The 23661-nt window shown below is 35.1% G+C and overlaps 1 protein-coding gene across 1 annotated transcript in view; it reads right to left on the reverse strand.

Moving 5' to 3' along the window:
* The window catches only part of LOC118733226, a gene marked incomplete at its 3' end in the record, with an annotated part of 21186 nt that extends 1523 nt beyond the window's left edge, over positions 1-19663 (reverse strand). The window contains 1 exon segment of the mRNA XM_036462546.1: positions 19284-19663. Coding sequence (XP_036318439.1) covers positions 19284-19325 — 42 coding nt within the window.
* Positions 19664-23661: the final 3998 nt, after the last annotated feature.

Consider the following 23661-nt stretch of genomic DNA (forward strand, 5'->3'; position numbering starts at 1 on the left):
TACTTATTTTGGAACACCCTAATATACATACACACATGCCTACGAGCACATATCTACTTCTCTGTAAATAAAACTTTATACAAATTAGATAAAGTGTGCTGTAGCAAAAATTTGATAAAGACAAAGCTGTCTGGTTATGCAAATTATCAACAGACGAAAGTTGAATTTCTCAATTTTTCGCCAAACAAAGGGATTGGTAAGGTGAATTTTGTGTTTAAAAATTCAACAGAAAAAAATCAGAATTAAAACTTGCGTGGTATTTGCATAAAAAAGTACTCATGAATTTCAGAAGTGCTTTAGACTCAATTTAATTCCGTGAAATTTTATGCCAATGTCAGTTTTATCAAATACATTAAGTGAAAAATTATGAACAAGAATATGTAATCTGATTTGTATTTACTTATAAGACTGCGCAACAGCCATTTTAGGGACTTGTTGAAACAATGGCAAACCGTTAGCAATCATGCGTGGCTGTCGAATATCTTGCTCCACCCCATCACATTCTACAGTGGGTTTGAAATTTGGCCACAAATTCAGCGTTCACGTAATTTTTTTATTGACTTAAAATGTCAAATGTCCTTGTCTTTGTCTTCAGAGACCCCCAGTAAAATTTAGCGAGACATTTTCTGGTAGAACATTTTAACCCTTAACTCAAATAACAATGAGTCTTTATGACCCGTCGAAGTTACATATGTGTCCATTAAAATGAATGATGGAGGGTTAAATGCATAAATGCATAAATGTTAAGCAGGAAATTTTGTTAGCGGCCATCGAATATGAGCGAATCTCCTGATTTAACCTAACTGAGCTATAGGGTTTTATCTAAGTTTGAGGTAGTACTCTGTTTTATAAACGTATATGTGCACATTAAGAAATAATTTATTTAAATATACGTTATCTGGTTTGTCTTTTAGAAATAAGTTTTTGCAAAATTTACTTGAATCAAATATATATATATATATACATTTATATTTTTAAACAATAAGAAAATTAAATTAAATTAAATTACAATAATAAACAAAAAAATATTAAAAAACCAAAAAAGTAAATAAAATAAGTTTCTAAAAATTAAATGAAAATAATAAAAAATCTTTTCCTTTTAAAACAATAAAATACAAAAATTAAAAGAAAATTAAATTAAAAACAAGAACACACTAACAGGGAAAAAAGAACATTAATAGAAGAAAAAATTAATTAAGTTTCTAAAAATTAAATGAAATTCATAAAATACTTTTCTTTTTAAAACAATGAAATCTAAAAACTGAAAGAAAATTACATTTAAAAAAATATACGTAATTATGAAAAACATAAAACCAATGTAACCTAAAAATGAAGGGAAACTAAATTCAAAAAGAAAAAAATTAAATTGGAAAAAAAGAAATATAAAAAATTTCTAAAAATTAAATGAAATTAAAAAATTGCTTTCCTTCTAAAACAATAAAATTTAAATATTAAAATAAAATAAAAGAGTACAAATTGAAAAAAAGAAAACAAAGTAAATTAAAAACCCGTATTTTTCTTTTTAAAACAATAAAATGTAAATATTAAAAGAGAATAAAATTAAAATAATTGACTTAAAAACACAATCAGCTTTTAAAAAGTTACATTAAATTAAGAATTTTTAGATATATTTTTCATTTGAAGACAATAAAATCTTAAAATTAAATGAACACTAAATCTAAAATATAAAAACTAAATTAAAATAACAGGAAAAAAATCCGCCGCCCGAGGATTCGAACCTCAGATCTCTCGAATGCACGCCAGAGTTTTGCTCACTCGGCCATTGCGGCTGTTGGAGCAGCGCGAGCAAAAGGATTTACTTGTACATTTCCATTTGGAACAGTGATGCTTTGTGTGAACAGTTGGCAAGAGTGCTTTTTTTATGAGACTTTCGAGCCATAATAAATAAAGTTTTTCAAACTATCTTACCTACTGTCTTCCAATTGTCTTAGAAAAGATTTGAATTAGCCGAAATTGCTGTGTTAAAAGGAGGATTTTTTCATCTTCATTTAGCTCAAATTAAGCTTAAATTTCAAAAATTAAAACGCACATTTCGGGTGTTTATTTTACATATTTACGTAAACATGCATTAAGTAAAACAAAAATTAATTCTGCGAAAGTTTTGTTATTATAAAAGTTAACGGGTGATTGAGTTTCTGTGTTTTTTTCCTATGCATACCTACAAGATCAGCTCGATTTCTCATAGTTTATACATTGCAATTTATTTTTACCAAATTTATCATCAGTTTACTATACAGAAATTGTTCACTGGTAAACAGAAAATTGCGTTCGCGCATATACAATACTAATGGATTAAGTAAATTCTGTTGTAAATAATACTCAACATTCGGCCAACTGTTGACAACACATTTCCTTCATTATTTACCTGTTTATATTGGTAAAATTTTGTAGTAATGTATACAATAAATATTGACGCAGAACAATTGACAAAAATTTATTACAGACAAACAAAAAGGATATTGCAGCTTTTAGTGGCGCAGTGGAGTTATTGTATTCCTTCTATTCATAAAAATACTCTTGTTTATTTCACCTTTGTATTCCGCTTACTCAATACTAGAAGGCCTCTTTGCCTCACTGCTCCATATGATGTATGTGTGTAATGCAACCATGCTGCTTAGTGGGCGTTGCCTGTCAGTTAACTGTCAATATTCTTTGCCTGTCATTTGCTGTCATAAATCAATTAAATTAAGTTGCTATTAAATAAATGCTAATGGGCTATTCGTAAAAGTTTTATAGCTATTTAGCCGCTATTACATTCAATTTAATGTCTTTAGTTGGTATGCAAGGAGCTAGTAAATATACCTACATAAAAGTGTGTGGTTCGATAACTTTATTAGCTTGTTAGTGAAAAATAAAAATAAGTGAAATTTCTAAAAGTCCCCTGCAACCGGTTGCAAAGCTCCGGATATAAACCTTAGCGAGTTCTACTCAACTTACAAGAAATGTAATCCTGCGTCAATTACCACGGGATAAGTATTCTTAAGAATGCCTAAAACGCACACTTTGAATGGAAGCCTCTCAGTAGTCCAGTCTGACACTTACTGTTTTCGATAGGGGCAAAAATTTTTTTTTGATAAGCAATCGAATGCACTACCAACGTTTATAACTTAAGACAAGAACTTAGCAATATTTGCACAAATATTTAAATTGGATTCTCTACAATTGATAGTAAATGTTGACAGCACGAGTGCCGATATAGGTATTTAAATAATTTTAATAAAGAGATACTTAATGAAATTAAAACCAATAAGCAGTTGGGTGATGATTAATTGTTGCTATATGCGACGTCAGCACTAAAGTAAAAAGCCCTCCTAATTGATTATAAAAATGTTATCATGAATGAAAAAATAAAATTAACTACAAATAGACAGGCGAAAGTTACATATATACATACATACATCATTTTGGCCTTGAGTCAATAATTAGCCTCAATAACTCTTAAGTGTGCTCTGCCCAAGTTAGGAGTTGACAATAATTAAATAAAGGTTTATAGTTGTCAAATAATCATTTGACTTTTGACAGTTTGCGATGAGTATTGCGGAATTCCACTTTACTTGTGTGTGTGTGTGCGTTATATGGACTAGTGTCCGACCGAAGCTGGAACCGTGGCCGAAGCCTAATATTAGGTACTATTTAATATTCGGCCGAACACCGAAGCCGAAGCCGAACATTGAAATTAAGTTTTACGCTTCAAAAATAATAAGTCCATGATTATTTTTTCCTTCGTAACAAAGTGAGGTGTCATATTAAAAGGCTTGGTCTGCAAATGTAGGATAACTCTCTTGAAAAGATTTCCCACCTTTTAAAAAACTGTATTGAAACTCGAAATAGTTTTGAAAAGCTTTGTTTCTTAGCTGAACCCCTCCTATAGTTCACTACCACCTGCCACCTGTTTAAAAAACCATATGGATGCCAAACGAAAGGTGTTTCAAAAATTAGTAGTTTGGAAATATTTTCAAGAGGGTTGCCACCTGCTTAAAATGCCGAATTTAGGTTACTTATACACAAGTTATATGAAATATTAAAATATGGATGTCAAACGAAGGAGCATTAAGATATATTTAGTATTGAACGGAAAGAATATTTTTGTGGTGTTGGAAGAGAGGGTTACCACCTATTTAAAAAGTTAACTTCAAATTGTTTAATAAGTTAAATGAATTATTAAAATATGGTTATCTACGGAAGGGGGTTTGAAAATTTTTTATTTCTGAACCATATTTAGCGGGGTTGCCACATGTTTGAAAAGCCAAATGCCACTTAATTCATCAGTTAATTAGAATATGTATCGCAATGTCCGACGGAGGAGAGTTAACAAGGATTTAGCTTTAAAATACTTTTGCCACCTGTTTGAAAGGTGTAATTCAATTAAATAATACAAAAAATATATGAAATATAAAAATACCATAGTCAAACAAAACAATGTTAAGAAATCTTTAGCTTGAACTTTTTGAATGTTTGAGGAGAGTTGCCACGCCATGCGGGTGCACTAGTTTTTATTATTTTTTAACTAAAAGGAGCACATTAAAATATACATTTTCCGCAGCCGCTAAAAAAAAAAGAAAAAAGCCCAGGGAAAGCTCTTTCTGACACACATTGGAAATCGCAGTTGCTTTTTTCTGTTGAAAAACTTCCAAATAGCGCCCATGTTCTACAACATTACAGCAAAATGTAATTGTATCACTTTTATGTATTTTTTTAATATACAGTGTTCTTAGATTTTCAAAAGTGTTATGTTATGCGAAACAGCAACAAAATTTTAAATTTTTTTAATAACTTCGTAACAAATGCCTCACCTTGTGAATTGTCTAATTGTTCAGCAGTTTCGGCCGAAGGCTGAAGCCGATGATAAAAATTCAGCCGATAAAAATTCGGCCGAATACCGAAACCAGGCCGAACCTACGGTCGGACACTAGTATGTACGTATGTATGTAAGTGAACTAAGATCTTATAATCAATTACGTGAGATATCACTAAATATGGCGAGACACATTCAGCCTTATCGAACACTTTTCACTTTTCTTTTCCATGTATTCACTAAGGCGATGTTGTTTTCGCACGAAACCCACGATAAGGCTGAATATAAATACATATGATAAAATAAATAATAGCTAAAATAAATGTACTAAATAATGGTGTTGCTATTTCCGTTTCACTTATATCCATATCTTTAGATTTATAGCAGATATCAACCAGCTGGAAATTTCTAAGCTCCATCCTTGACGAGCGTAAAGAGCGAAATAAATACAGTATATTTTGCTTTGCTGCCTCTATGCTTAAGTGCATATTTAAGATACCTACCCCAAAATGCGCATCAAAAGCATTATTTTTAACGTTTATAAGGAAACTGCTGCGATAGATGCATTCAACATACCTGCACATTGGCGATACCTGCCTTAAAAATTGTGCGACTAGTATCAATTATCACTGAAAGTATTACGTTTACCTGCACTGGCCCTACAATTACCTAATTTTACAACCTCTTATTTATTTTGCTCATCTCGCAGAACAACGAAAATGGCTATCAATTTATGTAGTTATATAGATAATTAGATTACATTCGGTAAAAATTTCGCTTGCAGTAATTTCTACATGGTAAGTGCTCCGCCAATATTTGGTTTCATAGGGATTCGGATACCTTCCTCATTGAAGTAGTAAAGAAAATTCGCTTAAGTGCCTTTTTCGGTTACGTGCACAAGTTTTTCGTGCAAAGAAGGATGTGCAGCTAAGCAAAATATACTGTACACCACACAAGCATACACACAAACATGACTCTTTCAATCAAAAAATTTTGATTTTTGTTCAAATTTCCCTCAAGCGTCTTATCAAACCTTCAAATACCCCCATACACAACACAAATGGCTTGAAGCATAGTGATATTTCGTTTGGTTTGTCAAGCCGCTTGTGTGGTGTGTTTCGCTCATATCAGAATTAAGTATTAGGGCATATTCATATGTAGTCAAGATAAAGACGACTTTAAAGTTAGTACCTGATTTTTGACATAATTTTCAATGCAAAATCTGTCAACAAAACTGCTACTAACTTTAAAGTCGACTTAATTTTGACTATGAATATGTCCTACTATTACTATTTAGAAAAATCTGAGCCAGCTCCCATTAAGAATAAAACCATTGGCGCGTATTCATAGTCCAGCAACTAAGTCGAAACTAACAAAGTTGCAACTTAAATTTAAGTACCAACTTAAAATTTACGTCTATTCATAGTCGCATTTCAGACTTCTACTAAGTAGTTTTAACTTAGTTTTACGATATTGCAAAACGAGTGTGAAAATGTATCGATTTTTCTTTACGATATTTTGGAAAAATGACATTTTTATTAAATAACGTCAAGTTTGACCATCCGTTTATGTAATTTTTATTTTCATTGCATGATTATGCAAAAGAATAAGGTATCATTTTCTTGTTAATTGTGTGAAATAGCCAGAACAACCGCAGTGATGTGAAGACGATGTTTATCGAAAGCATGCTGTGAAACATACAAATAGTAGATATCTAAATGTTATGCACAAATTTACTTTAAAAGAACTAGCGTGAAACTGACTTAGGCAATACGCACATTAAGTGCCTAATCATAGCAGTGTAATCGTTTCGGCATACTAAAGTATGAAGCTTTTATTACGATGAATGATGATCTGTACATTACAATTCATAATCATGTTTTCGCCTAATCATAAAAGCTTCATGTATCGAAGCGCCCAACATTGTTAGGCGCTTGCTGTTTCGAAATCGTCATTTGTTTACTTTTTTGTGTTGGAAATAAAAATTATTTGTCACTTCAATAGGAAATAATTGAGAATTAATGATTTTGTGCTAAAATTCGTGCTAGTTGTACTAAACTATAAGCCTTTATGCAATATTTTACTGCAGAAATATTCGCGGAAGTGATCATTGAGAGAGAACGGCCAGAAAATATATAATGTGTGGTATGTGTGTGCCTCAAGGGCATATGCAGCGCGTGGTAGTGTGCAGAAGTGGAGTCGTCATTCATTCGTTTCGGCATGTCGAAACGATTACTCTACTAAGATTAGGCGCGTAATGTGCGGAGTGCCTTATTATTTGAGAATTTATCTAAATTATTCCAATTATAAAATCGTGTTGTAGCTTTATTCAAATTGTAATACGCATTTAATTTCATCTTCCGATTAAAATGGATCGATTTTTGTAAATTTTAATGGGAGATTATTCAATATTATCAAAATCACCCTCTACCAACTTAATTTTTACATATTTCGTCTGTTTTCCCTTAATTTGATAAAATACTTCTTCCTAGTTACGACTTAGTTGCAGCTGCAGCCGAAGCAAAATTTTAAGTTGGTACTTAGCCAGAAAAGTCGAAACTAAGGCGACTATGAATAGCTTTAGTTGTGACTTAGAATAGTTTCAACTTAGTTGAGTACTAAATATGAATATGAATATGCGCCATAGAGTTTGAGGCATACGGGTTAACACAATTCCGTACTGCATCTATCGAAATGGCTCCTGGGAATGCATCGAAACCTGATATTAATCTCACTTCCGCGTTCCGGGCCACAGCGACATTGCGGGAAACCAAATAGCGAGACGCATGTCATGTGTATTCAGCAAGCGCTGCGCAAAACCTATAACTTGCGTAATTTCAAGATCCATATATTTGAAAAGCAACATCTCTCGCTTTTGGGTCTTCTGACTGGGAATCTTACTTGAACTCTTCTATTGCAGTTGCCTGTAGGATAAGGAGATGGAATCACCTTCGACTTCGCGAGCCTAAGGTTGAAGTATTTTGGCTAGCACTTCCAAACTAGCCCTGACGAGCTCTAGGGCATTAAAATTAGCCGCATTCATAATCGTCTCAGGGTGTTTCGTCGATTAGCCGTTCGTGGTAGCCGTTAAAAAATTTACATCCCCACTGATGTCGCTTAACTGGGACCGAACGACCTGGAGACATCGCATTAGCTGTACACTATACGAGGATAGTGATCAGACTTACGTATATTATTATTGGGTGGATTTTCAGAATTTTACCACCTAATAAATGTTATAAGTGACGACACTGCCAAGAGATGGTCCCCTTGAGGATCACATTCAGTCAGTTAAAAAAAAAATGATGTCATACACTCGATAAAAGTGAGTAGATGCTTGAACAGCAAGCAATATAAAAAACTGAAATACAATTTTTATAAAACTGTACTTGCTCAGCTGCGTAACAGTAAATACCACACCCGCATTTCAGCAAGGAGCACATGCAAATTTATATACATAAATATAGGGTGTTCCAAGAATGATGCAGCTCATTGACATCAATTGTTAGTGATTTTTTAATGTTTTTTTAGCCTTTTTTTTTAGACAATTGGTACTACAGGCTTTGGAAAACTTAGCCATGGAGCGATACTCAGTTGAACAATGCGTAAAAGTGATCCAAACAATTTATGAAAATGGTTGTTCTGCAAGAAGTGAATTTCGCACATGGCGCAATTGATTCGATCAGCATAACCGGTCACCTTGTTTGCAGAAACTTGGTGACACAAAACGTCAAAACACATCGTGCGTTTTTGTACAGGTCGTATCACCGAAAATATGTATTGCTGTTGTAGACCAGGCCGCGACAACCTCAATTCGTCGTCGTGCACAGCAATTGAACTTTTTCTAGCCTACAAAATTCAATTTACATAGGAACTGAAGCCTAGCGACGATTTGCAGCGCCATATTTTTACCAACTCGAAGCTTGGGAAAGAGGCGGTTGCTCCTATTTAAAATAAAAAAAATCGTCATGTTCAAAAACCAAACTGCCACATTTGCGGTTTTACATCAATGGAATTCTGGTATGGGCTATGCCAAAAAACCGCAGCCGATTTCATACATAAATGCCATAGACTAAAAAACATGAAGAAACATGATGAAACATGATCATTTCGACAAGTTTTGTTGTCTTTTATTTATTAAAAAAAAAATGCGATCTTATGGAATCACCCTATATATACATACATCCAAATAAACATATATACATATTGAGACTTGCATACAAATGAAGTTAGTTCAAGTTCACTTTTACTGCTCGGCACGCTGTGATCTTGAGTGTGATTTCACTGATCACTCGTACGGCTGCAAAGCTCATAAAGTTTTATACGAGTACATAAAGTGTTTTTTATTGCATTGCTAATACATTTACAGTTTCTTGAAAGACAGAAATTTGCAGCTCGTATGCTAAATAGGCATTCCATTCGCTTGTTGACTGCTATTTGACTGGCAATATCTGTTTATGACCTAGTAAGTCGTATATAATCAAATAATTCATGACATAATAAATATAAGACGACGAACAAATAACAAGAAAAGAAAAAGCAAATAAAATATTACAAAATAAATAACATATAAAGCAGTTAGCAATTATTTCACCGCAATTTGGCAAGTAAATATAAATACTCTTTTATTTACTTTACTAACTTTCTATCATAAATATTTTATATGTATGTATTCAGAAATAGCACATTCCGAGCCTGCGCTTTAGCCGTAAACAAATAAATTCTTAGAAAAAAACCAAATATTGCTGGCAATGAATATGTTTAAGCGAAAATGGTTTTAAGATTGAATCATTGAAAACTGGACTTGATAAGAGCTGGAAAATGTTACATATATCGTACGATCTACTCTCGAATTTAGGGTGTGCGCCAGCCGCCTCCGAACGGCGCAGCTATAAAACCCACTAAATTTTTACACATTTCCAAGCCAGCCGTTTACTTAGTTTTGAAGAAAATCCAGCAATTAGGTAAGGTAACTAACTTTAGGGAAAAGTTAGCAATGATCGTGCAAAGGTTCTTGGGGATTCAGGCACGAGGAGGTCAATATGTTACGACCGATGTTAATAACGGCCGTCCTCAACGACCTAGCTCATTACAGATACTTTTCTCTCAGTTGTTTGCAACCAAACCAACGAAACTAGTGTTGTGCTTTTCACTAATAGTCGAATATTTGATGGTCTTGTCTCCCCGTCCCCTGAAAGGAGTAATCCTGGACAGTAAACTTTTATGAAACTCATCAAAAAGTTTCTCCAATTGCCTACCTCATCTGTGCGAATTTGCGGTAGTTACTCATCCTGAGTGCAGAAAGGTCCTTCTGCACTTGGTCCGTCCATTTGGTGCGTGGGCCCGTTTTCTTTCAGTGTCCATCCATGGGTGCGCTTTACTATCTCCATGTCGTTAAAAAGCTCATACTATTCGTCATTCAATCCTTCTCCTATACCCGTCGTCCACGATCTTGCATAGAATAGTTCTCTCGAAAGCATCTTAAACCTTCTCATTTTGTACGACATCATCCACGTTTCTGCGCCATATAGAAGAAAGGGCATGACGAGAGACTTTTAGAGAGCGAGCTCTACTTTTCAATTGCCTACCGAGCCCAAAGTAGCACCTATTGACAAGAGTTTAATTTTCGCTTGATCACCAGGCTGACGTTGTTGGTGGAGTTTATGCAGTGAGGTGTGTCCCGAAACGTGTGTACTCGTTCTACGTTAGCTTATTTTTCTAAACTGGAAAATGCTGCGGTTACATCGTTCTTTTGCTTCAGACCAACGATGTCGATATCATCTGCATACGCCAGCAACATCGTTCTTTTGCTATATATGGTGCCGCTGTGATTCAGATTTGCGGCTCATATTACGCTTTCCAGCATCAGATTGAAGTAGTCGCACGAAAGTGAATCACCTCAGAGGCTCTTAAAGCCATTTGTGGGGTCGTAGGTCAACGGGTAATACCTGCCCATTCGGCTAGAGACGGTTTATACCAAATAATCCTTGGTCTGCAACCAGTTTTCCCGCCAAGCTGGGTAAATATTTTGCTAAGCGAGGACTGGGAGGTTTCGAGGGGCTCCAGGTGCCCATGTTTCCCCTCAATCTTAGAAGATCCAGCTACGCATTTTATTTCATTGTTCAGCCTATGCAATGATTGGGTAAGAACCCTCTTGGGAAATAAGGAATACCTCGAGCTGGAATTAAAGTGGAAGCATTCCTTAACGCTTTTCGTGAAAACGCCAAAAAAAAATATCGATTTACCGTTTCGCCGAACAAAGCCCCCTATGATAACGTGGGTTAAAAAACAAAAATTGTCCAACAAAAATGAATATTTCCTTCTTTCCGTGGAACGCCTTCGTCATGCTCGCATTTCCTAAAGGGAAGCTTTTGGCAGCGATGTGCTAAATACGAACACGTGAGCTCTTTAACATTCAACAATCTGCTCCGATTTATTCGCAGAACGCTAAGATTTTAAGCACATTAAAAAAAATAAAGGTGGTTTTTAAAGATGCTCCAATTCGGCTCAATTTACTTTAGACGAGTACAGTTGTATGTGTATATATATTTATACTATTGCCCTTCCCAGTAGAACTTGGGAGCATCGTACGATTGCTCGGTGAGTACTCCCTTGGGAGTATACGAATACTCCCCATTGCTCCCTATGCTTCTGTGTATAAGCATGTAATTTTGTATACTCCCTTTAACATTGGATGTCCTAGGAGGGGGAGTAATCCCTTTTACCTCCTAAACGAGCAATCGGGGAGCACACACAGAATTATCATCCCACAAACCTTCTAATGGAGCAATACGGGAGTACTCCCATAGTTACCTCCCAGAAACCTCCCAAAAAGACAACAAGGGAGTGCACATAGAAAACATCCCATATACCTCCCGAACGAGCAATAAGGGAGTGCTCCCATTAGAGGCATCCCGAAAGCCTCCTATAGGAGTAATAAGAGAGCAATGATAACGAACATTTTAAATTAGCCAAATAGATTTTGCTATTTATTAAATTTTTTATTTAACTTTTTAATCACGTGCATTTGTGCTAATTTTACAAGACCTTAATAGATATAAGTACGAGATCAGATAAAACATAAATAATATGTCTTACATAATTGCTTAATTTTAGAATTATATTGCAGAGAAATCATATGAAAGTAAAACGTAATAATAACAAAACGGTAAGATAAGATATTCACATATAAGTATGTACTCGTATATGATTTCCTGGTTGTCAAGGATGCTTGCCTGGTCAGGAATCCACCAAGCGGGGAAATTGTGAAGGTGACTTTGCTTATCTGACATCTTTGTCACCCATGCGATGTTTAAACCCGGGGGTCACACTTAAATGCAAACACTAATTTGCGCAATCTGAAAAGTATTTAACGGTATATTTGTAAGTAATACAATGCTTAAAATATTTAAACAAAAGTTGAGGTACATACCAACGGACTTTTATTAAAATCTGTGTGCTATCCAAATTAGATTATTGTGTCCTCCTTATGCGCCTATAAGAAATATTTTCTGTTGGTTTTTTTTCTATGATAAATTATTTCGAAAACACAAAATTTCTTTTGTACGAAGTGCGTATTGCTCTCCTATCAATCAAAAAGAAGACTCTTGGATTTCTCGCTTAGGAGACATCACTTTTTAATCCTAAACGAGTAATAACGGAGTACAAAACCAACAAATCTCGCTTATTGCTCCCAAATCATGCCTCAGGGAGCATTCTTTAATTGCTCGCTTAGGAGATCTCTCATTACGCTCCTAAGCGAGCAATACAGGAGGACAAACCCGACAAATCTCGTTTATTGCTCCCAAATCATGCCTCGGGGAGTATTATTTCGTCGCTCGCTTAGGAGATCTCCTATTTGATTCCTAAACGAGTAATAAAGGAGTACAAAACCGACAAATCTCCCTTATTGCTCAGAAATCAGGTTAAGGGGAGTACTCTTTTATTCCTCACATAGGGAGATCTCCCTTCAGGTTCTAGTGGGTTGTATCCATATTTATACAAGTGTTTGAATAAAAAAAACCTGTATGTATATTGAAATCGTGAGTTCCCTACATGCCAACACAAAATTGCGACTTTCCGAAATTGGGCAGTATGATATCATTAAAGTGTAGAGATTAAAAAAATAAAATAAAATTAGGTAACAAAAGCAACCGGGTAATCTGCATACGGGGCAATGGAGAGTGGAACGAAGTATTTTTATTTATACATTTCTATGCGAATAAAAACGACATCTGTAGTTTAGTTAACTATCTATGAATGTACGGGGCAAATTGCAGGAAACTTATTATTGAAATTAATCTTTTTTCCACCTAAACCTTGGCTGTTTTTCTGGGAAATGAATATTGCTGAAAGTAAATAGTTTTTGATATAAAAAGTTACCAGTGAGTTATTCTGCAACTATGTAGTCTGCTGTTCCAATTGCTTAGTATAGGCTCTTCTTTCGATGATTTTACGCGCCAGTAGGGTCTATAGTGGTTGATACTAGTCTCTGTCCGTACTGCTACGACGTACGCAGGAAATGGTGAGTGGGGACTTTGACATGAATGATTGCAAGCGCCATTAAGCCGCGATGGGTAGATTGAAAGTGATCGATCGAGCTGTAAAGGCTAAAATATTACGATCCCACCAAGAAAGTGCACAATAGATCCTCTAGTCGCAGTGTATACCTCAAACAATATGTAGGAGTGCCTAAAGGATTTCCTACATGCACACATACAAATTTCTAGGGTCGGACGGGACTTCTCCGGTGCTGATACTATTTCTTGAACATTTTTTCTAAATGCAAACAAAGCTAAGCTAGTTTTCTTCCCGACGATAGTTAGAAGTGGAGTGAATTAGCTCAAGGCGTCAGGCCCCTCAGCTTTTCGTTGTTTATCCAGAAAATTTTTGAAAATATTCGTTCATGGCTCGGCAATATGTATTTGTTTATCCTTCTACGGCGACAGCGCTCCATAAAATTGCCCACAGAGTTTAGCCCTCCCTGGAGAGAAAAAAATTTCCATGTTTGCTTCGAGTCGATTATCTATGGCGGGATTGAATGTTTCATTGTATAATGTGTATCAGCAGTGCTATTTACAAAGTCACTAGGCACCTAAGTAGAGGGACTCCGCAAAACTGTATCTTTCGCTTCTGCTATGGGTTTCTGTAATCAAAAACCTTCTTCTGAGAGATGAACTGGTAACGTGTGAAGTTACTTGAAGGAATTCATAGGCAGACAACTGTGCAGTTAGTGTAAACCCCTCAAATATAGCGAACCACACTTATGTTGTCGTGAGCCAACTGAGCTACTGGGTGCGCACTGTTGCTATAGAGTCTACAGTGTAGACCATGAGATAATCTGTATAAGCTGGGAATATGGTAGTAGGATTTCATACTCGTGTCGAGTGTGAAATCGTCTACAGAAGATGTGAGAGTTTAGCTTGGCAGACGTATTTTGAAGAGTCGAGGGTACAGTAGATCTCTAAGTCTCGGTGTATACCTGATATTAATATCTGTCAATCTAAAAGTCGTTTTCTCAAGTAGATTTTAAAATTTACATATCTGCCTTTTAAACAAATGTTTTTTAAAACAAAATGTACCTTGGATGCCAATGCGGCTAGACCTCAACAATTCTTATTGTAGCTGTATTTCATCGGCAGTAGAAGAAAAAAAAACAGTAGAGCATCTCCTCTGCAGCCGCTCAGCCTACTGAGAAACTCGAATAAAGTTTGTGGCGTAGCATTTCTTTGCTCATCCAGCGCAGCTTGTATTCTATTATTCTTGGTTTATGGCTGGATTTTGACGCAGTGTATGTACATACATACATACTTATACATAAATACGGAAAGAATACACCATTTGCTCTTCTCAAAATATTCCGTCTGCTTCCTTTCAAAATCAGACCGGTTAGAAAAAGCAAACAATGGAATAGAAATGACATCATTTCAAAAATGAGAAGCACTATTCATGCTGGCTACACATAAAAATTCAGGTACACAGATAGTAAAAATACATCCCCGAAATTCAAAAGTAACTGAGACAACAATGGTTATTTTACTTTGTAATGCTGCACGAATTTAATATGCCTAACAATGATACCACAAAGGTAAGATAATCATATGTAGGTAGCTATTCGAAACAATTGAATTTGTATGGGTCCATAAATTGAAGAAATAATGTATATTTCTATGTACATACATATTTATCTTCCATACTGAATATATACAAACATATGTACATACATATGTATTTATATTTGTTCACACACTGCTTTCCAAAAACAAAGCTAATGGATTACGCATGCAGAGTGTGCAAACGAGAATTCAAATCCAATGAAGCTAATGAAGGAAGTAATGAAAATAACAGCGATGAAGTAGAATAAAAATGTTAACAAAAACAAAACCTATACATATTTACATACATACATATGTAGCTACATATCACACGAATTTAAGCTCTGTTTAACGCATAGCCTATAAATAGCTGCGTGAGTAAGAAGGCGTTAGACAATTGTTACCGCTGACCTCAGTATAATTTAACTTTTAATTTCATTACTACACATTTTATGACATACTACACTTCTTTTTACGCCTTTATTGCTTAAATTTAATGGTTGTACTTTTTTTATATGTACATAAACCAAGGCACGCAAGCCCAACAGCTTTGCTTAGATACACAAATGTATCTAAACATGTTTCGCAAGACACGCATATGCAGATAGAAATTACGTGCCTAACATGGCTTATTTACATTTACGCACTTAAAAGGATCAATGTGCAAATACATTACGGTGGTCCAAGAAGAGTAAAGTCGGAATTTTTTTAATCAAAAAATAAGCGCTCAAAGTTTTCTCTGATTTTATATGGGAAAAAACCACTTTTCGTAGAAATGGTATAGAATTTTTGAAGATCAATATTTTTCGATCGGAAAACTCAGATTCCCTTCAGAAGACTTTCAATAGTAATACCTAGTTGTTTATTTAAAAATTTTTTAATACTAACGATTTTTTATTGGTTCTCCCATTGCATTTTCGGTGTTTTTGGTGGACCTATAAATTATAGTTGCTATGAAAAAATGGTTAAATAAATTGGGTGTTATTATTGGAAACCTCCTGCAGAGAAACATAGTTTTCCGATCGAAAAATATTGATTTTTTAGAATTCTGACTCTACTTTTTCCCCACATACATTTTACACCACCCTAACGTACATACTTATATATACTTAAGCGATGTGGTGAGTATATATAGAGCATAAATTGCAACGCGTATACTTCAAGGATAACAACAAAAAACTTTTACAACAAAAACACCATTAATGTTGGCAGTCCCTACAAAAATAACAACAGTGATTGCTTTGATGAATTTTAGTGGCACATCAAATTTAGGAAGAAAAAAAAGAATCATGTGATTTTTCGGTGTTGTTATTTGATGAGCAATCTGTAGTAGGCAAAACTTACACCCGATTTACATGATTCAAGTACTTGAAAGCAATTCTTGCTCATACTCCTTTGTGTTTTCTATTTGCTTTTACACTTTTCAATTCTGTTGAATTCAAGTTTTTGGTTCTTTAAATAGGAAGCAACGAAAATGCTAAAAGCAAAGCAAGAAAGTTGAAACGACTTGACGGTACAGACGCATGTGTACTCGTCCCTTTTCTTCTCACCCCCTCTCTTCCACATGCGAGCAGAATTGAATTCAATACTTGAATTGTGTAAAAGCAGTCTTATAAGCAATTAGATTATGACTAAACAGAGAGAGAGAGGAGGAAATACGTGAGTGCGAATGGCTTGAGATGCTGGCCGTATGAAAATCAACCGGGAATTCTATCAATAACTTAGGCAGCTAACGGAAGATTCTAGCGGAACACTACTGAATGATAACAGCACTTAATACAGTGACAAACTGAACCGCAGCACTAGCCAAAGATGACGGATGTTTCACCACCCGACTAAGCCACTCAAAGTGGCAAGGAATTGACAATGTGCATGGATCATTCGTACTTGGGCAGCATCTAAAAAACAAACAAAATGATCGAATTTACTTGCCAGGGAGGTTAGCCAAAATGTTGAACATTCGAAAGGCCAGCAGAAAGCAGGTGCTACCGATGGTTATGGTTTGGATCGCTATGTATAACGGTTGAAGAACGCGCTCTGATCGTAATTTTGGACCATGAAGCAAAATTAGTTGCACAAATATATCGGAAAACAATTTTAGCGGCAGTTCCAAAGCTCTGAGCAGACAAACATTTCGGTCGCAAACCTTAGACATTGCAACAGTACTCAGCACCGTCACTCAAAGCGCAAGCGTCAATCAAAAATGGCACAAAACAACGTTCGTTTTGTGTCCTGGGGTATTTTGAAGAGTAAAAGAAAAGTAAGATAAAAGAAGAAAAGAGCGCTTCTCTGGGAGTGGGCCAAAATACCGCAGAGCCGCTTGTTGGTAGCGTGGTATCATCGCACAGTGGTTCAAAACCGGAATTTAATGTTCATAATTCACTGTTTATTATTAAAAATCAACGCAAACTCTTAGCCACTTGAAATTTGCACTTTATTATACTAAAATTAGATTTTTTCTAAAAACTAAAAAATTTAATTTTGGTGAAACATTTTTTTAGAACATTTCAAATTTTTTGGAATTTTTTTATTTAATACAAGGAAACGAAAATTCAAAGATCAGGCTCAACTGGTCTCTGGAAAATTTTATATGATTTAATTTGAAACAAAAATTAATCAAATGAGTAAAAAATTAACGCTCCTGTGAATTAGGAGCAGTAAATGGCTATTTTGAACCACTGTGCATCGGTCGTTTGGAGGCCACAATTCAGGCCAAGGATGGCGCTTTTTTGATTCAATAAAGGTTATTCCTAACCCTCAAAGCATAATCTACGCCTGCGAGAGTATTTCTGCCTCGAAAAGGCTTATCGTAAAATCCATTTGCCATTGGAAGACGTCGTACAACTGTAGGTCCCTCCCTACTTTGTAACAAAAGCAAGACGTTCAACACAAATTGAAGCAGAAGCTCGGCCTAACACTTAGCAAAAGTGTAAGCGGCCTCTGTGTTCAAACTTGTCCCAGAAACGCATTTACATGCACAGTTGGCTTAAGAGGATTTTAGATGAGTTCAATGACTGTTTTATAACCATTTGAATTAAGCTTTGAATCTATTTGAAACTTCCAAATTTCAAAAAAAAAGGCGAATAGGAAAGTGCCGAAAAATCTATTCCCAATTTAATAAATTAAAAAACTGAGGTCATTTGATTCGGCTTATTGTGACTAAAAGTATTAAAGCAAAGTATTAAAGGAATTAAAATCCAAAGGACATCAACTCAATTTATAATTGTTGATATTAAAATTAAAAGAGTATTCACCTACATATCGATTGCTAAACCTAACTCGGCAGCCAGTTCGAAAACGCCCTATTTCAAAAATTTTATAAAAATTTTGATTATAAAGCTCAACATTTTTGTGAAAATTTTTTGAATGTTTCTAAATTCTGTATAAAATTTTAAAGGTTGATATCCTTGGTTTTGGTTAAAGCATGAACCATATTTAGATCATATAAAAAAATAACAAAACCGTTTTGTCTTTAAAACATTGTAAATGTTAAAAACGTAGCACTAATCATCCAGTCTTGGCCGCCAGTGTATGTGCGTATAGAGAAAATATAAGTATGTATGTTTACAGAAAATATGCATAAAATAAAGGTCCTCTCTTGGCTTTCTAACTTTATTCAAGTGAAGAACGAGTTCCCTGCTTTTTAGTTAGTCAAGTTTAAGAGAGGCCTTTAAAAGTTGAAAATTCAGAAAAACCATGTTTCGGCGCACAAGAATGTGTATTTTATTTTAAGTAAATTAAAAATTTGTTATGCTAAATATTTTAAGCAAAACTCCATTCGCCAAATATCTTAATTTTTTTTTCGAATGTGTATTTTATTTTAAAAAATTAAAAATTGTATGCTAGAAATTTTAAGCAAAACTCCATTCTCCAAATATCTTAATCTTTTACGCTATATAAATTGAGCGTGCGAGAAATACTATAAGAAAATGTGCCAAAGCAGACGATTTTTACCATAAAAGTGCGTCAGAAATAGAAATTTTGGTCAAAACACTATAACAACAACCAATTCCAAGTTTTTATATACAATCTTTATAAGTGAATGTAAAAGTAAAAACGATCAACTTTTTTATTGCAGAAAATTATTACTTTATAAGGAAAAGAATTTTATACACAGCTCTATAAAAATTATGCGAAATTATTTGATATTAACTCAAGTTATAATTATTTAGTTAACATACAAATTTATGAATTTATTCATTTATTCATTTTCTAATACCACAAATTTCTTCTTTAAATTTCAAATCTCTCGCAAAATTCAACTTTTAATTTAGTGTTAATTTATTAAATTTTTCCATATCCATAAAATGTGTTCATGAAAAATTTTAGCTAAGTACGTTTCAATTATAACAACAGATGCATTTCGAATTTACCAGCTCAATGATTTTCAGCAACAGACGATTGTTGAACTCCATTTTATTTGTTTAATTATGTATTTGCACAAAAGGCTGTCTGAAAATATTTTGTTTGTTTTTTGTATGTTTTTTTTTTTTGTGGTATATAAATATATTTTACAAGCAACTGCACTTGTTTACACGCCTGCTTATTTTATGTATCTATGTACATACAAATATTTATTTTATTTTTTGCAACTTCTTTTCATCCACTGCACAAACAACCGTTTCTCCGACTAGCTCCGCTTTGTTGCTGCTGGCGCGATAATTCAGTTCGTACTGATTCTGAAATTCGAGTGCGCTACTAATTTTAGTCGCGTTGTTTGTTGTTCGGATGATTGGTGGAGGAACTCACTTCACCTGTTTCACCATTTGGCGGGCTACATACATTGTTGATATTGAACAATGTCGCTCATATCAAAATTCATTCCTTCTTTTGTTTCTTATTATGTTGCCTAAAGCTCTAGCAACATCTTGCTGGAAGGTTGTCTTACTTGTGTTATTACTGAACCGTCCCTCTAGGAACTTGGATGCAAAATGGAAAAAAATTGGAACATAAATTGAGAATGAGATAGTAAACAAGAATTTCAAAAAAAAAATAAATAAAAGTAAGAAGCGAACAAATAGTGCGAAATAGTGGCGTAAATGTACATAGATAGAATTGTGCCTACTCTTCCGCTAGTATTTTACAAGCAAACAATTTTAGGTACATTAGGGCGGGCGTAGCCAAATAACAAACTCTCTCTTCGTCGATTTGACTGTATTCACGCATTCTCTGACGTCATACAATACCTTTTCGTACTAGGCATGAAAATTAAAATTTAAAATTGTACCTGTTTGCGCAAAAAATTTGACCTAAAAGTAGATGTATGTACCCCAAAAAAAAAAATGAAATATGAACCGCTTCTTTTGCTGCCCTATCTACTTTTTGGCTCACATCAAACTATCTTCGCTATTAAAAATGGTCTTGAAAGGAATCTCCCTGAGCGGTTCAATTTAACCTATGTTTATACCCCTTCACAAAACGGGGAGGCTATTGGACAAGTTTCCGCACTAGAAATAAAATGGAAACAACCCTTATTGCTTCTCGTGGAAACTCCCGAAAGAACAAATTTCAAACTAAAAAAAAAAAGGTAGAATTGCAGTGGTGAGTCGGAGTTGAAGTGACGAACACTCATTGTATGAAGTTAAATAAGATCCCTGAAGTCTTATTTTTATTTCATGAGTTCTTTGTGTTTTTAAGAACTTTAACATTTAATGCAATGAAAAACTAAAATATAAAAATCTATAGACATGTGGTAGGGCAGACTTGGATCAACCTAATACGACCCTGAATCCAAGGATGCTAGCTTACTTAAAAATTCAGCTCTCAAATAGAAATAACGGACATAGAAAGGGACAGTTATTTTCTAGAAGTAAGCACATCTTAATTACGATATTGCCAAATATCTGTTTAAAATAAATAACTTTTGTGCTACTTAGTTTATTGAATTTATATATATTAAATATTTATGGCCTTATTCACAAAAAATATAGTAGATCTTAAGATCTTATAAAGCAGTTAAAGCCTTCATAATTTTTTATGAATTTGTGTGTTAGTCTATAACCACTTTCGTTTATACCGCTAAGGACTAGTGTTTAATCAGCATCCTACATACATATGTATGTACTGTTATCATTTGAATAATTGAAAAAGTTTATATACCTAAAATAAAGTATTCTTTATTTAATTAAAGCTCTCTGGAATATCTCCTTTGGAATGTTAATCCAAAAAAAAAGCTTTGTGGAAAGATACCGCATGCATTTTACATCTAGCTTTGTGGAATATTTCCCTAGAGTTTCTTCATTCACCGAGAATGAATACATTCTCACAATTACATCGCCTATTAAAAAGAAAGCGATTGTGCAACAAAGTAGAATTTTCGTTTCATTCTGCGGAATGTTCGAATTTCCTAAGGGGCTTTGCTGCGTACGCATATGTATACAAGTACATTTTGTTAGTATGGGGCACAGTGGGGCCGTAATCGGTTATACTGGCTTAAAACAGTGACTCGCAGAGAGAGCTTTTACAATGTGTGTGTTCATATAAAATCAATAAAAAGCTTCAGAAAGTTTCTCCCGTTTATAAGTTTTGGTCGTGCCTGGTCAGAAATCTGAACGAACAGTTAATTGAATCTCCGCTCTGTTGGCGGACAGGCAATGTCCATCACCGATGCAGCTAGATGAAAAAACGAATCGAAAGTTCTACAGAAGAGCTTCAAAAATAACTAAAAGAAAGCAGATCCTTTTCTTAAAGGCAGCCTATTGGGGACTGAAGGGATTACTTACCTCTAAAGCTTATTTAGCGGCACAATCTGTCTCGGCAATGTTGGACCAAAGAAAAACTTGAGTTTGATTTGTCGGCTCGAATGAGCGTGAGAAAAGGTAAGTATGTACATATGTATGTGTGTGGGGATTATTTTAGGCTAGTGGGAATATAACGTAATATAATATCACAAATGGAGTTGGGTGGAGATAACGTGGGTTGCACGAGGCAGCACGAGCGTTGGTTTTCGATGAAGCCAGTCATGGGGAGAGAGTTGTTGAGGGTGCTGATTGTCTATCGGGATATGCTTTTCATACCAGTTTTTAGTCCTCCAGATCGGGAGCATTAAGGCATATTGCAAAGATGATATTCTGTCTGCAACGGAGTGCAAGTCAGAAGCTTCGTCTGCAGCGTTTCATTAATCCGAAGTATCCACACAAGCGTAATTTAATTCAGGATTGGCCGGCCAATGGCATTGTATGTTGCCGACAGAGTTTTTTATGGCATCCATAGAGAAACTTAACTGCAATCTTTCGTGAAGGTAGATGTGGCGAGTTGGTATGGTGGAACATAATTGATGATCAGATCAGATCAGAGAGCTGTCGTCTACGAGTGATAGATATGTATGTATGTGTAGCAAACCTGTAAATGAAACCATTAAAAGTATGTTCACAAAATCATTAGTCTTTTTGAAGCTTTTCCACCTGGTTGGCAAGGTTTGGGATCGATATAATACGTACGCTCTTTTATCTCGATTTCTGAGAACAGTCATACAGTTGGCCTGGTTGAAAGATTTTGGTATGATTCTCAAGTGATTTTGAACCGGCCGTTCCACAACTCGCAGAATACCACAAATCATCGGAATCATCTTGAACAGGAAACTTTCCTGCAAACTTAACTCCAAAGGAAGAGCCAGCAAAGCATAGACTATTGGATATATGTACTCCATAGCACTGGATATACTCAGCAGTGCTTCACGCTACTATGCTCTACGGCGTCACAGTTTGGTGCACATCATTCGAGAAATTTAGTATTAGAGAAAGATTTAATAAGGTACAGAGAGTGGAAGGTATGCTAACAACTGCGGTGGCATCCTCTACGCCGTTTTTCGACTGCCAAACTACTGCTACGTGTTCCAAGATGAAGTTACAGCTATTAAGGAGGCTGTACGGTGACTGACCACGTACCTGCTTATCGATTGTAAACTCTTCTCACGAAGCGGGTGTAGCGCTGACATCGCACAAGCTCTGGCCTAGAACGAACTTCTTCGAATTAACTAATAAAAGAGGGGATCTTAAATCCACTTACAGAGCACGATAAATCCGTTTCAGGCTTGTGAATAACAGAATCCACTCTCTTCTGTAATTGGAATGCTCCCAAGTCCGGCTAGTAGCACGGATCATTACAAGCCACTGTCATAGATCTATATCTGCCCAAGGACTGCCACTCCAGCTGAGTCCCCATGATGTTGCAACAATAACAACCACGGGCCTGCTTAGGCCTAAGTGTGCCTCCATCCAAGACTTGAATAAACACAGCTATCAAAACCAACCAAACCTAACCTATTTTATTAATGAAACAATTTTACTCATTTAATTCGAAACACAAAATTTTTTTACTTAAGCACTGTTGTTTGAAGACAAACGCCATAGGCCGATGTTGCGCAACTTTTTATTGCGTATTCCATTTATGTACACACTTATGAAGTCATAGCTTTCGCCATCAATAGAAGCTTAACAAAGCCGAGTGTGTCGGTAAAAAAAAAAAACTGACGTCATCCTCTTGGAATATGTTATATAGAAGCACAAACAAAAAATAAATATCGGTGTGTATACCTTTATGCTGACCATCACAAAATGACAAACGCCAGGTAAAAATGCTTGAATAATAAGTAATAGCCCAAGCTGCAAGCATTCTAACTTCAGGTCTTCGCACATGGCGCGTTTTGCACAAAAAAAAATCGCCATAGCTGATGAAAAAACATCTGCCTTCTGTCTGGCTTCTAACCAGATATAACATATCCATACATACACATATATGTGTACATTAGGG

Source organism: Rhagoletis pomonella, unplaced genomic scaffold (genome assembly GCF_013731165.1).
Source record: "Rhagoletis pomonella isolate Grant_MI unplaced genomic scaffold, Rhpom_1.0 Rhpom_scaffold_00002, whole genome shotgun sequence".
Lineage (NCBI taxonomy): Eukaryota > Metazoa > Arthropoda > Insecta > Diptera > Tephritidae > Rhagoletis > Rhagoletis pomonella.